The sequence below is a fragment of the Protopterus annectens genome, chromosome 6.part0, assembly GCF_019279795.1.
Source record: "Protopterus annectens isolate FY-2018-M chromosome 6.part0, PAN1.0, whole genome shotgun sequence".
NCBI lineage: Eukaryota > Metazoa > Chordata > Ceratodontiformes > Protopteridae > Protopterus > Protopterus annectens.
In genome coordinates this window covers 1561759768-1561775103 of record NC_056737.1, presented here as the reverse complement: position 1 = coordinate 1561775103, position 15336 = coordinate 1561759768, and the positions used below count along the sequence as shown (strand labels likewise).

At 39.7% G+C, this 15336-nt stretch overlaps 1 protein-coding gene across 1 annotated transcript in view; it reads left to right on the top strand.

The window, feature by feature from the left end:
* The window catches only part of LOC122804004 (integumentary mucin C.1-like), a 191268-nt gene extending 186959 nt beyond the window's left edge, over positions 1-4309 (top strand). The window contains exon 12 of the mRNA XM_044073686.1: positions 4173-4309. Coding sequence (XP_043929621.1) covers positions 4173-4309 — 137 coding nt within the window. The remainder of the gene's footprint in view (positions 1-4172) is intronic.
* Positions 4310-15336: the final 11027 nt, after the last annotated feature.

Below are 15336 nucleotides of genomic sequence, written 5' to 3'. Positions count from 1 at the left end.
GGTGCCCAAATCCCTCTTACCTGATTGCGTGCTTATGACATTGTTATTAATGTGATAATTTATGGGGGTGTCACACTCCTCAAAGGGGATGATGATGTATTTTTTGGTATTCAGCTTGAGGCCATGTTTTTGGCACCAGTCATTTGTCTGAGTGAGACCCTCTTGGAGGATGTCCACATCACTAAGGGAATCCATGACAGTACCCAGCTTGCAGCCACCTGCAAACTTGATCAGCCATATCTCACTGGTTTTGGCCTGCACCTCAGAAAAGTTCATCTCAAATAACAGAGGCCCCAAGACCGAACCCTGGAGTACGCCACTTGTAGTCTACTGCTTGAGGTGGCTTCCCCTATTTTGACTAGGTGGGTTCTGTCAGTGATCCAGTTTGCTACCAATCTGGTAACATATGGATTGCTGTCTAGTAGAGAAGATGTATATATTATGCAGAGTGGGGAACAGTGTCGAAGGCTTTGGCCAGTTCAAGGTAGGCAGTATGCACCATCTTCCATTCATCCATGGCTTTGCTGACTGTTTCAAAGAAGTCAACCAAATTTAACAGACATGACCTCGCCTTGATCTAGCTAAACTGTGCATGATCGAGTCTTTGGAGGTTGCCAATGTCTTTTTTAGTGAGGTCCATGATAATCCATTTCATGGCCATGCTAATCAGACTAGCTAGGCTGATGGGTCTATAATTTCCCAGATGGGTGGATGCTCCACTTTTGTGCAAAAGGATAACAGTGGCTGTCCTCCACTCAGCTGAGATAAAGCTGGTACTCAGGCTTTGGTTAAATAGGGATCCTAATGGTTCTGCAAGTTCCTGCCTGAGTCCACATAGGATGTAGCCTGGGATGTTATTGGGTCTCATGGAGGCTGTATTTCTTGCCTTTGAGGAAGCAGTGATGACCTGTTCCCTAGCTATAAGGGGAAGGGGGCAGGTACTGGGGATGTCCTGATTTACTGAAGGGGGGATAGAGAGGTAAAGTTTTCGCTGAATCTGTCAGCCAGTAACTTTGCTATATCTAAGGCATTTGTATATGTAGTGTCTTTAACCACCAGTTCTGAACAGATCTGGGTGCTTTCTTTGAGGTTGCAGACATATGTGAAGAAGGCCTTAGGATTGTCTCCAGTAGATGTAGCCAATTTGGACTCAAAGTTTGGAGGATTTCACTAGTGCTCTTATTTGCTTGCTCAGGCTAAGGAGACATTGCTTAAAATTAGGCACCTGCTCCTAATTGGTCTTGTACAGCAATTTTCTTTCCTATTGTTATAGAGTTTATTTATTGCAGATATCCACCAGACAGGTTTATTCTTTCTTGCGGTGGATGATTTAGTCCTGTCGGTATTCCTGATTCCATGCATCTATATAAATGCTCATATAGTGCTTTGGTGTAGTTTTGGATATTGCTGCCAGTTCCTACTGAGGTGGAGGGAGCTGTGACGCTGTTTATACCATCCCTCTGGAGGCTGTAATCAGCTTTGTAGAACTTTTTATGTCTGACCCTAGGTAGATGGGGGTTGAGGAGATGATGACTTCGAAAGTGACTGCTTTATGGTCGGATCTTACCAGGGAGGATGATACTGTAGGGATGCTGAACTGGTTATTCATGTTGGTTAATACCAAATCCAAGATATTACCACCTCTTGTGGGGGTATCGACTAGCTGTTCCAAGGCATTTGCATAGACAAAATCAAGAAATCTCTGGGGATTTGTGTTCTGGCATGAGTAGTTCTTCCAGTCTATGTTTGGGTAGTTAAAGTCACCCAGGATCAGGGTAAATGGTTGAATCTTGATAGATTTGAACAGGTCCAGATAGTCAGATTGAGCATCTTGAGTCAGATTTGGGGGCCGGTAGATAGCTATGATTTGACTAGGGGTCTTGTCCATGGTTAACTGCACCTGGAGTGTCTCCTGTGCATCATACTGTTTGACCAGCCTGGAGGTGTGTATATCTTTAATATATTTTGAAACTCCGCCTTCTTTGGCTTTACTGCCCACAGTTTGGGGTCTGAATGTATGATAGGATGAGTAACCAGGTAAGTCTGGGGTTCTCTCCACAGCTTTGAAACAGGTTTCTGTGACTGCACAGATGTCAGCATTTTCCAGGATTAAGAATGCTTGCAATGAGTGCAGTTTCATGTTTAGACTCCTAGCATTTAGCAGCATGACCTTTAATTTGTGTTTTGTTGAAATTTTGACGTTAGTAGTTTTAACCTCATCACTTTTCCTAAAAAAGGTACTATAGTAGAAGAAAGAGCCTTTACCAGAAGCCTGACGCTCAGGTGAGGCAGATGCAGGCCATCAAAGCATCGTGGTCTGTTGATCATATCTTACCAGGCTGTCAGGTACTGGATCCCCTGGAATGACACTAGAAACTATGCCATTTGTTAAACTCAATCATTTTCTGTTTGCATTGAGGCATCATTCTGTGTGATGGCAAAATGCTGCTTAAGGCTAGGGTCACACCTGCCTGGGACACATAATCAGTGAGCTCAATCATGTCTCTCTTCATATAGTCCAGGGAGGTACACCTCAAGTCATTCACACCAACTTGGACTATGACAGAGTCATAACAGTACCTGTTGTTGAGAGACTTGATTGCGTATGTGATATGGCAAATTCTGGCACCTGACAGACAACTAACCATGACTTTCTCCTTATCCAGCCTTATAAGAGGCACATCTGTGTGTCTCACAATGGAGTCTACTATGACTAATATGTTGAGTTTATGGTTAAGCCTTTGTGGCTGTGAGACACAGGTGTGTGGACTATGCATGGTATGTGGTGTGGAGAGCTGTGGAGATTGTGTGTGTTTTTGCCTCTGAGGTCTCCTTTATATTGTTCATGTACATGAGGTAGTTGCTACACCCAACTTAGGATGCCCATATCTACCAAACTGTGGGAGAAACTGTAGAAAATAGTCTATCCATATTTGTCAGAATCTGAGGGAGAAAGGCCAGGGAGAGGTAAGGTGTGGGCCTAAAGCCCAAGTGCTTAAACCAAAACTAAGAGGCTTAGAATAACACCTACAATTTAAAGAGGCTATAAACAAGCAGTAATAATGCAACAGAAAAGATGCAATTGAACACTTTAGAGAACAAGCAGCAAGTAGCAGGAAAAAGCAAGATGAGTTAACAGAGTAGTAGGAAGAAACACAAATACAGAAAAATAAGCAGCTGAATAAAGTGTTTTTTTTTTCTTTTATAAATTGGAAATGGAGAGAGGAGGAACAGAAGATAATTCAAGGTTAAGGGACTAAGGGGTTTGGCCTTTCCAAATAATCTCTGTATTAGGTAGAATGAGCTAATGAGATGGTACTGGGAGGAGTGTCCCAGATCAAATTTACAGTAGGGGTGGGCAGCTGCAAATGCCACCAACTTTAAGAACACAACAGCAGTTGAGTTGTCCATAGGAAAATTACCAGTGGGGGCAAATATGTCATTTAAGAGAAAACACGATAGAATACATAATAAATGTAAAGAATTGGAAACTACAGAACATGTTTTTTTTTCCAATTTTGATGGGTAGAAGTAGACCCATATATATATATATATATACATGTATATGTATACATATATATATATATATATATATATATATGTGTGTGTGTGTGTGTGTGTGTGTGTATGTATACATATATAGTTGTACATTTTAATCTTTAAATGATGCTTTTGTCATTTCTTTAACCAAGTAAACAAAAGGAGTGTATTAGACACTTTCCTCCATTCTCCTTCACACCTGTTTATCTAATATCTATACATCTTGCTATCTATCTATATATTGTTTAGCTTTGCTGAGACCAGTTTTAAGTGAAGGCATGCAAACACTGTCTTATTATCTGCCTTGCTCAAAATCACACAGCAGATAAACAGAGACAGACGGACTCAAACCAAGGGCTACATGATGAAGTTCATCAGCAGCTCAGAACTCTGATTCTGTAAGTACACTGACAAACAATATGATATATAACAATGCCTTTATCCGTAAAGGTAAAGTGTTTATTGCCCATCTCATTGCATCTACTGTATACTTAAAATTACATTTGTATTGTTTGAAAAGTGGGAAATGCTTGCAAATGAACATACTTAAGTAAACCGCCACGCTTTACAAGTTTAGAATTAATATTTTATTATTTTATATTATTTTACTAACCATTTTATCCTATTTACAGATGTATGTCATACAAAACTTTGTGGAACTCTTCTTGCAGAATGTGTTCAGATTGGTCAAAAGAACTACACCTGCCAGTGTCCATTTGGAAATTATTATAACAAATTGTCAGCAACATGTATTTTAGGTAAGCAATAGTTTCAGATAAATATGTAATAATTTGAACAATGCAGCTAGTTATACACAGAGAGAATACGGAGTGAGTGTGTGTGTGTGTGTGTGTGTGTGTGTGTGTGTGTGTGTGTGTGTGTGTGTGTGTGTGTGTTTGTGTGTGTGTGTGTGTTTGTGTGCGTTTGTGTGTGTGGGTGTGTTAGCGCTCTCTTTAACAGCAAAACCAGTCCCTCAAAATAGCTTTCCCAGATTTTACAGAAGGTGTTTTTTTAGTTACAAAAGAAAAATACTTTTTTCAGCAAAAAATAGGAAGAAACAGGCACAATATTCTAGTTCATTTACAGCTATCATATAAGAGCTGCAGTATTCCTTCATACATGTTTCTTTTAAGAAGAGCAATACTTACATTCACCAGTATTTCCAGTAGCCTTTATCACACACAATGGGTAAGTTAAGCCCAATTAGTTTCTCAACAATTCTTCCATGTTCAGACTCCTGATACACCGTACAGACTTGAGAAATTGCAAACACTACTTCCTAAATCCTTTTCCAGCTCGCTCTCTGCAGACTCCTCATCATCAGCTTCTCGTAATCCAGATTTCTGGTATTGGATATTCCCCATAGGTATTGGCAACTGTATATCTGAAGATCCACCTGGTCCTCATTTTTGACATAAAGACCTCATTCATTGTAATTTGCCTGTCTGTTCTCTGTTTCTGTTTCATGAAATACCATATGTTAAAGACAAGCCTAGCAGATAGAGCCTCAGAAGGAACTGTGCATTCTCTGAGTTCAGGGATTTTTATTGCAAAAGGTTAGTGAATGGGAATGTAGGGTTTGTAGATTTCACTGTCATTAATAATGAATAACACTGATAGTGGTTCAGGAGTGACTAGGTGACAGTGGGTAAAGGGTATTTGTCCTTTTATTCACTCTTGAGCAGTCTGAGATAGTATTATTAGGGCTGTTGAGGTGTTGAGCTGCCATGGGGTGTAAGTGGCTCCATCTCTGCAAAAATACTTGTTATATCTGTTTTGTTTGCCTTTTTTTACAACAGACATTCAGTAAAATACTTGTTTACCTGCTCAGTGTATTTTCCTTTGTTTCTTTTTTTAACAAAGAATGTATTTTTGTGTCAAATATACTGAATCCCAAAGTAATACAAAATCATTTAGTTACTACCCTCTTCCAGAGATAGTGCTGGAAATAACAGAAAAAGAGATTGTCATAACACAAAATCTATTGTGTGTTCCACTGAAATATGTCCACTTCTGAGTTAGGGACTTATGATTGTACTCTTCTATTACTGATACTGAGATGTAATCAAATTGTGATTAAACCGAAGAAATGCAGACTGTTATACATAAAGAAAATGCAGCATCTAACCAGGACTGTTCTAATGAAAATATTTTTCCATCGCTGGTCAGAGAAGGGGGCACATAAATGCAATAGTAGATATGTTGCATTTCTAAATGCCAAGTAGAAAACTATAATGCTATGTCTTAATGTTTCAGACTATATTTTGATAGAAGAATATGAAATAAATGATCATTTGTACCTGTAGGTTTTGTTTCATAAGTGGACAGTATTACAGTTTTCAAAAAATCTATTGTACTTTGAACTTAAATATTAGTTTAATGACAAGAGTTGTAGAGATACAGCTGATGAACAGTTTAATACAGTCCCAGTTAACAATAGCAAAGCTAGGTTGATGTGATGTGGGTAGCCATCCAGGACGCAGAATGTTAGTGGGCTCAATCAAACAATTTGAATTGCTCTTCAGAGTACATAGATGGCCACATTGCATTTGTGGTCTAAACGGAAGCACTCTAGGACTTCCAAGTTAGCTGCACACTGGTCAACAGCTTAATTTCGGCTCTCCCAGTGTGAAAAAAAAGAAACTTAGAAATAACAGCTAGTAATGCTGGCAGTTTGAGAAAAAGTCAGTTACTGGCTAGTAAGTACACTGCCTGGATGCCAGCAAAGAAGACATTTAGAGGATGTGAAAGAAAATCAGCTAGAAAAAGTGAAGAGAAAACACACACTGACTGGGAATAATCCTACAGCTGTTCAGCAAAAAGCAGTTCAAGTTTCAGTTTTGGTACACAACATGGTTCCCAGTAATTCAAAGGAAAACATAAATCAGATCTACTCAGAGCTGATTAAAACAAATGAAACATTGAAGAAATATATCAATTCAAATAGCAAAAGGCTGGAAAAGTAGAAAAAGCTTTAACTAGCTATTTCAATAAGTTTTTAAAACTGCAAAAATCAGAGGCTGAAATGAAGAAATGGCTGAGGTAGAGTTAGAAGACAGACCACACCAAGAAAATCTGAGATTTTTTGCTGTATTAGAGACACTGGCTGAGGTAAAGTTAGAAGACAGACCACGCCAAGAAAATCTGAGATTTTCTGCTGTATTAGAGACACTGGAAAGAACATACTGTATTAATTTTATGAAAGCACAAAGACGCAACTGGGCTGGTATTCCATAACAGGACTTGTTAATTGAAAAGTCACACTGAGTGCGTGCTCCAAACCTGGCCATGTGAAAGCAGCCAAGACCTCTATTAGTAAGTATGCAATTATATAGGTTCATAGGTTCATAGGTTCGTACTAGGCTATCTGCCCTAGGGCATTTATAAGCCTAGCCAGAGTGTGTGTGGCTTTCACCACCCCTTAGGATGAGAATACTATGCCCATTTAGGGTTTAGTTTACTGTGCCTCTGTCTAGTAGTGACACAGAGATGACCCCCGGGGTAAACCTACGATCTCCCATCCACTCGTCAAGACTTCTCTTGAATAGAGTTAGTGAGGGGCTCTGCCTAACATGGATTGGGATTCTGTTCCAGAGTGTAGGGAGCCTCTGGGTTATGAATCTGTCCCTCCAGCACGTCCTATTTATTTCTGTGTTGAGGTTTAAGTCACTTGCTCTCGTGGCTCTGATGGATTTGGATTTTCTGAGGTGGAGCATGTCCATTAATTCTGGATTGGACATGGCCTTGTACGTTAGGCACAGGTCACCTCTGAGTAGGCGGTATGCGACTGAATAGAGCTGGAGTTTTTTCAGTCGGGCAGCATATGACATATGTTTAAGACCCTTTATCCTCTTGGTGAGGAACTTTTGGGGTCTTTCCAACTGCTGCAGGTGTCGGGTAAGATACATCCCAAATGGGGCATTGTACTCAATCATTGGCCTAATAAGAGATGAGTACAGGGCACAATGACCTCTCTTGATCTAGATGTGAAACCCTTCATGATAAGGTGGGCAATATAGAAGGTCTTCCTAACCACTTTGGCAATGTGAGTGTCAAAAGAGAGGTTACTGTCAACCTGGGTCCCTAGGTCCCTGATTACCTCTTCCGTACTTAATGGATTACCACCTATGTGGTAATTTGTGGGTACCTTGTTTTTCCCAAAGGGTATGACTATACATTTTTTGGCGTTAAGCTTAAGGCCATGGCTCTGGCACCAATTATCCGTTTCTATGAGTCCTCTCTGAAGGATGTTTGTGTCCGCTGGAGTATCAATTATGGCGCCCAGTTTGCAGTCATCTGCGAACTTTGTCAGCCACAATCCTCCTATGTTTGCTTGTACCTCAGAAAAATAAATGCCAAACAAGAGGGGTCCCAGGACTGAGCCCTGTGGGACACCGCTTGTGACTGGCTTAGAGTCTGACATAGCTCCAGCAACTCTGACCCTGTGGGTTCTGTCCTTGAGCCAGTTTGCAACCCATCTCGTGACATATGGGTTTACATTTAAGCTGGTGAGTTTGTCTATGATGCCTGAGTGTGGTATTGTGTCAAAGGCTTTTGCAAGGTCAAGGTAGGCTGTGTGAACTGCCTTACCTTCATCAATGGCCTTAGTGACGGTTTCAAAAAAGTCGACCAAGTTCAAAAGGCAGGATCTGCCCTTGACAAAGCCAAATTGGGTAGGATCCAATGTCTGTAGGTCCCCAATGTCTTTGTTTATGAGTTCCATAATGATCTTCTCCATAGCTTTGCAGACCAGGCTCGTCAAGCTTATGGGGCGGTAATTTCCAGGGTCTGTAGACGCACCGCCTTTGTGAAGTGGGACCACTGTTGCCGTACGCCACTCTTTGGGTACGTATCCTGTAGTAAGGCTAAGATTAAACAGCAGCCTTATGTTTGGGTTTAGTTCCTCTTGGAGTTCATGTAGCACACAGCCCGGGACACCGTCCGGTCCCATTGATGCTGTGTTTTTAGCTTTAGAGAGGGCGGCTGTCACCTAGCCATCTGAGATGTTAGGGAGGCTACACTCTGCTGGGATAGTTATTTCTCCTTTTGGAGGGGCGGGGGAGGAGAAATTTGCACTGAACCTATCTGCCAGAATGTTGGCAATGTCAGTGGGTTCAGTGTATTTATTGTCATTTTGGACTAACTCTGAGCATATCTGGGAGTTTCCACCCAGGTTTCTAACATAGCTAAAGAAGGCCTTGTGATCGTCTTTTGTGTCTTTTGCGATTTTTCTCTCAGAGTTGGCCTTGGATGATTTTATGAGTGATCGTAGTTTTTTGCTAGTACTGATCAGAGATGCCTTCCCATTTAGGGATTTTGCTCTGTCATGTAGTAGCTTCCTCCTTCTGTTGTAAAGTTTGTTTATGGCTGGGGTCCACCAGACCTGGCCTGCCTTTGGGGGAATGGGTCTTGGTTTTATTTGGGATTGCATGATCCATGCATTCTTGAAGGTGCCCGTAGAAGGCATTTGCAAAGGATTCAGCAGTGTGGGTTGTGGTTTCCACTGGCCCAGGGACCTTGAAGGATACCATTTCAGTCTTAAGAAGTGTGAAGTTGGCTTTTGAGAAGTTCTTCACTGTGGTCTTTTGTGCAGGGGGTGGGGCGGGATGTGGATTTCCAGTGAGATTAATTTATGGTCTGATCTTACCAATGAGGGATATACTTCCGGTGTGGAGCATTTTGTCCCCATGTTTGTCATGATCAGGTCTAGTATATTGTCTCCTCTTGTGGGAATGGTGACTAGTTGTTCCATCGCATTTGAGTTTATGAATTCTAGGAACCTTTGGGCTAGGGTGTTTGGGCTTGAGTAATGTTCCCAGTCTATGTTTGGGTAGTTGAAGTCTCCCAATATGATGGTATTTGGAGAGACATTCATACTCTCCAGTGTCTTCAGGAAGGCTGTGTGAGTTTCCTGAGTTTGAGAGGGTGGTCTGTAGCATGCTACAAATTGTAAGGCAGTTTTGCCTATGGTTAGTTGCACCTGGATGGTCTCCGATGCTTCGTGCGTTGCCACTAACCTGGAGGTGTGGGTATCTTTGATGAATATGGATACTCCCCCCTCTTTTTGTGGTTCGGTCCAAGTTTTGGGGCCGGAAAGCATGATATGAGGTAAAACCTGATAGTGCTGGGGTGCTCTCAGGAGCCTTGAACCAGGTTTCAGTCACTGCACAGACATCGATGTTCTCCATACTGAGGAGGGTTTCGAGGGTGTGCATCTTGAGGTTTAGACTTCTGGCATTGAGCAGCATTACCCTTATTTTTTTTCCACTTGTGTTTTCTAGGGAGGTAGGTTTGTCATTTGAGCCTTGCCTAAAAAAGGCACTATGGGGGTGGCAAGAGCCTTGGCCAATATCCGGAAGCCCAGGGGTGACAGGTGCAAGCCATCCCTTGCGAAGCAGTGTGGCTTGTCGAGCATGTCATCCCAAGCAGACAGACATTGGATCCCCTTTGAATGACACCAGTAATTAAGCCAATTGTTAAAACTGATCATTTTGTCTTTGTACTGTGGCATCATTTTTGGTGAGGGTAAGATGCTGCTCAGGGTCAGGGTCATACCGGCCTGGGCTACATAATCAGAGAGCTCCTCTATATCTCTTTTCATGTAGTCCAGGGAGGTACATCTCAGGTCGTTCACACCGGCATGTACAATGACTGAGTCATATTTGTACTTGCTGTGGAGTGACCTGAGTGCTTGTGTTATGTGGCGGATTCTAGCTCCCGACAGGCAGCTTACTGTGACCTTATCCTTGTTCAGTCTGGTGAGCGGGATGTCAGTGTGTCTGACTATGGAGTCACCTATTACAAGTGTGTCTGGCATGTTGTTTGGCCTTAAGGGCTGTGACTGTTTAGCACACTGACTTTGTGAACTATGTGTTGCATGTGCTATGTCTTGAGGTGGCGGTTGCTTGGGTGTCTGCTTTGGAGGCCTCTGTTGTTTTGGTAGATTTTTAATCAGCGCCTCCGAGTATGTTTTTGTGTGTTTATGTGTTTGGTTTGCAGTTGTGATAGTTCTATGTGAAACTGGGTTTGTGGTGTGCGTGGTTACCTTCTCCTCCTGCCTGGTCTTGCCAATACTGAGTTGAGAGAGCTCAGCCTCCAGTTTGGCTATATAGTTGCATCTCTCGCATATATTTGTATTTGTTGGGAGGAGGAGAGGGTTGTCTGTGTACATGAGGCAATTGTAACATTGCCTCAAGATTCCCAGATTCACCGGCTGAACAGGAGAGGAGGCCAGCAACTGACCCTTCGACATGCTAGAATAGTGAAAAAGATTGCTGTGTAACTGAGTCATAAAAGATCTATAGGGAAATGGGTACTCAAGGGAATTTAGGTGAAATAAGTACTTTCTTTTGTTTAAGAGTGCTTTACCTGTATAAAAAATGCTTTAGGAGCAAGTGCTGAGCTTTTCAGTTAGAGAATAGGCTGTTTAGATTGCAAGTAGAGCAGTTCTAAGGGAAAAATTGAAGAGTAGACTTTACGGAGCCAGAAATAGTTTAAACTTGATTAAGCAGCGCTGCCCGATGCTGCTCTATGAGCAACTTCGCGCTAATTCGCGCTAAAACGTGCTAAAGCGCGCAAAAGTGGGCTTTATAGCAGGGGGTTGAAAAGAGCCAGGAATTGACCCAAAATGGCCAATAAACTACAAGTTGCTGGGCTGGAACCAATCCTCTAGGGACAAATAGGTTGTTCAGTGCTCCCCACTCCCACTGGTGAACAAAGAAGCTTCCTCTTATCCAAATAAGGATATGGATAGCACAGGAACTAAGACAAAGCCCAGAGATCAGCAAAATCTGAAGACTGGACTATTCTAGTTCAGAAAAGTGGGAAAACAAGGATATATTTTTTTTTTCTTTTTTTACAGAGAAAGGAGAAAAAGATACAGTAACAAACAGTAAATGCTATAAAACGGCTAGCACGCTTGAGTGTGTTAGCCTAACAATTAAATTAAACAAAAAATAACTTTTTAAAGTGCTAACAGTATAAATTCAACACAAGTACAGTAAAAACAATATGCTGAAAAAGTCAATCCTGACATATTTGTGGCAGAAGGGAAGAGTATTAAAAGATAGGGTCAGCAGAGTGTTTGTAGAAAATGATTACTCACTGCACACCAGGCAGAAGAGAAGTACATTTATTCCAGGAATCAGGGGGATGTTAAGAGTCAGGTGTGAGATCAATGTGCTCTATCAGCTGTCTTCAAATTATTTTTTCCTGAATGATCAAATATATTTTTAGTCAGAACAGGCTAAGTAGGAAATACAAAAGTTTATCCAATAAAAAGCGAGTCATCTGACAGAAGGGGACTCTCCTTCACATTCTTCTGATAATAAATATAATAGGGAGACTTTGTCAGTGAAACTGTTTCCAATATTCTAAAGAAACAATTGTTGAGAGACATAAAAAAGCACAGGAGTTGACTAGAAGAATTAGGAATACCTTGGACTTGAACCAAAACCTAATGTTGGGAGATGAAAATGAACAGGAAGAAGACCAGCAATACTGAAATTAATAACTAAATGTGAGATTATAACACATCAATCACATTTGTGAGGTATGACTTTGTCAAAAAAGTTGCTGAGAAAGATTGGATTTTTGTTGACTTTTTAAACGTGTGGGTAGATTGTAAAGCATATACCCCACTCTATGCCATTAATGTTTAGAAGGAGAATAAAAGGGAAAAAGTAACTGTCAGTTAAACAATTTTTGTTCTTAATAGTATTTGTATAAAACATTTAATGATATAAACTGCATATTATATAGTAAAACAGTTTTGTGCAGTATGTAGTCAGGGGTATTTTGAATGTGAGGGTGAGGGTGAATCCTTTCAGTGATTGTTGTATGTGATAAATATATTAATGTAAACAAGCATATTTTATATTTTTAGAAATATAGGCTTTATGATGTAGAAAGAGAAGAAAGGCTGGACAAAAGGGGTCCATGTTTAGCACTGAATAACATTTCTATCAAAGGGCTAAACATATAACCCTAACCATCGAACATTCATTCAGCAAAAGTTAATTTTTTTCACCAGGGAAAGTAACTAGTTATCCAACACTTCCCCATCTCACAAAATGCAACATTTCAAACTTACCCAGGTGGGGGGGGGGTTACCCCCCATACACCCCAATGTGGGGGGCTTTGTCCCATACCCCCCTAACTATATATACCAACTTCAAGACCACACAACAGTCAGGAAAAGGGCAAACAGGGAAGTGTTGGCCAACTAGTTACTTTCCCATTTGCTCAAATGAAGGTTCACAGAATGAACGTTTGATGGTTAGGGTTCGATGTTTAGCCATTTGTTAGAAATTCTATTCAATGGTAAAATGTAGACCAAAACAAAAGCAAGTTTAAGTTAATATACTGTAATCTAGGGCTCCTGGGGTGGGGGGTGAGTCTAAAATTGCACTGATTATATGTAGAATTGAAATGTTTGCCCTTAATTATGCATAGATGAAAGCCTGGATTAATGCTCTTGGCTTAATTTGTATGCAAGTGTTTTTTTTTAAGCAACTAGGCTTGAAACATAAGACAAAATGATGAATGTCATGAAAAGAACTAATTTTTTTTACATATGCAATGTCCTTTAGTAAATGTTTAGTAGGTGTCAAAATGCCTGCAGCTGAAGGCAGTTGTACATTCTATTTTTTTCTGGGTGAAATTGACAAAGACTCCTACATGCATTTGTTGAGTTGTTAGCCCCTTTTTTTTCTTATTGCTCATTATGTTTCTATGGAGATAATCTGTTTGCAGGTGCAAGCATTTAATCTTGAGTACTTTGAGAATTGTTTGCTAAGAGAAATGCAATCTTTGAAGCTGCAATGGTATGCATTTCAGTAAAAATTAAAGTCTGAAATTATTGGAAGTGAATAAGAGATAGCAGCTTCCCTAGCTGCCATAATAATTTATTGCATTTAAGAGTACAGTGTACACTTTAGTTTTATTTAAAGATAACGAGTGCACTTTTTCTTAAGGCTAAAGTTTAATGTTTTCTGAAAACATGCAAGCTATATGTACACATCTGGGAGGGGCACAGAGAAAACAAAAGAATAGACAACAATCAGTGTAAATGGGTGTACAGGCTGTAACATGCACTTTAAAAAAGGGTAACCCTAATTTTAGGTAAGATAATGCATGTTGTGCAGCTGTCTATTTGAGGCAATTGTTCTTGTCTGAAGGGTTCAACTTCATTTTTTGAAGTCGCACATAGTTTTGTGTGTTTATTCTTTGTTAATACAAATGTGTTTATTTTTTGAGTATTTTTATTAAAACAAAAATATTGAAAAATGTGACATAGGTTCAAACTAAGATGATAGGAAACAATTGCATAATTATCAACCTCCCAAACATTAGTGTGTGTATGTAACACAAAAGTTGGAAATACAAATTCAAAAAAGATGTCCTGTTTAATAAGTTGGAGCAATAACTTCTTATCATGGCGGCTATGCTATCCATATTATTTTAAAGCATAAATGGCCTTACAGGTATAAACAAAAAGGTAACAGTACAAATAGAAATGCTGAAGGAGACACATTTGTATAGAAATGAGCATGTGAACTTGATAAAGAAAGAATTTCAGGATGGATATTCAGTTAAATATCAGGGACAAAGGAAAAGGGGAGTAATTATACTAAGTGCTAGAAGAGCTCCATTAGTGATAGAAGGGGGAAAAAGATAATAATGGTAGATTTGTGGTAGCAAGGGGCTGCTGGCAAAGGAGTAGGATTATACTAGCATATATTTATTTTCCACTAAAAATTGCTATTATGGAGCTTAAGAAATGCTTTCAGCAAGGAATATTACTTATAAGTAAGGACTGTAACTTGATTTACAACAGTGAGGATAAATCTGGAGGACCTAGAAGGGAAAATATAGCAAGATAGGGTTGATTTCTGAAGACATTTATGAAAATATCTGGGATGGAAGATGTGACTTCAGTAGTGGTAGGAACTCAGAAAGAATTTATATATTATTTCTCAAGGTACAATAACTGGACAAGCTAGACAAAAATTATATTTCACAGGGAAATGTGTATTTGATTGAAAGCTTCAACACACATCCAATAACTATTTTAGATCATGTACCATTAAAAACTAAAAAAAATGATGGTAATGAAGTCAAAATGAGACAGTGTTTCATTCCCACCTACCTGTTAAAAAGAGAGGAATTTATGGTATGGGTTGTAGAAATTATTTGAGAGTTATTAGCGAGGATAAAAACTTCTTCAGAAGTTATAGCTTTTGAGTGGGATAAAGTGAAAATGGAATTGAAAAATAGGGAAGCAATAAAAGAAAAGGTGATATGATTAAAAAGTAATAGGAATTATTTAGAGGGGCAGACAAAGATTAATATATTGCAAATTAATGATGACCTCCCAGAAAAAGAGGAGGTCCAACTGCTGAGTACTAAAGAGAAAATAAGGGAGTATGTGGTTAATATGCATAAGTTTGGAAAGATTGCTGTTAAGCATCTGTTTTTTTATACTAACTCCAGAGAACAAAAACTTTTAGGACAACGACTTAGGCAATAGAACTAATAGTGGGCCTATAACAAGGAAAATAACCAGTGATCCTTCAGAGTTATAAGAGATATTGGAGATATTACAGAAATTTAATGAAAATTTGAGTAAAGCAGAGAAATGTAGAAGTTAAAAAAGCACACAAATGGAAATATTTGTGGAAGACTTAATTATGCCATGGTTAGAGGTAGATGAGGCTCAACAACTAACAGTTAAGTTAGGATGAATAATCAATCATCAGGAAAGTCTCCAGGAATATATGGTATTCCTGTGGAGGT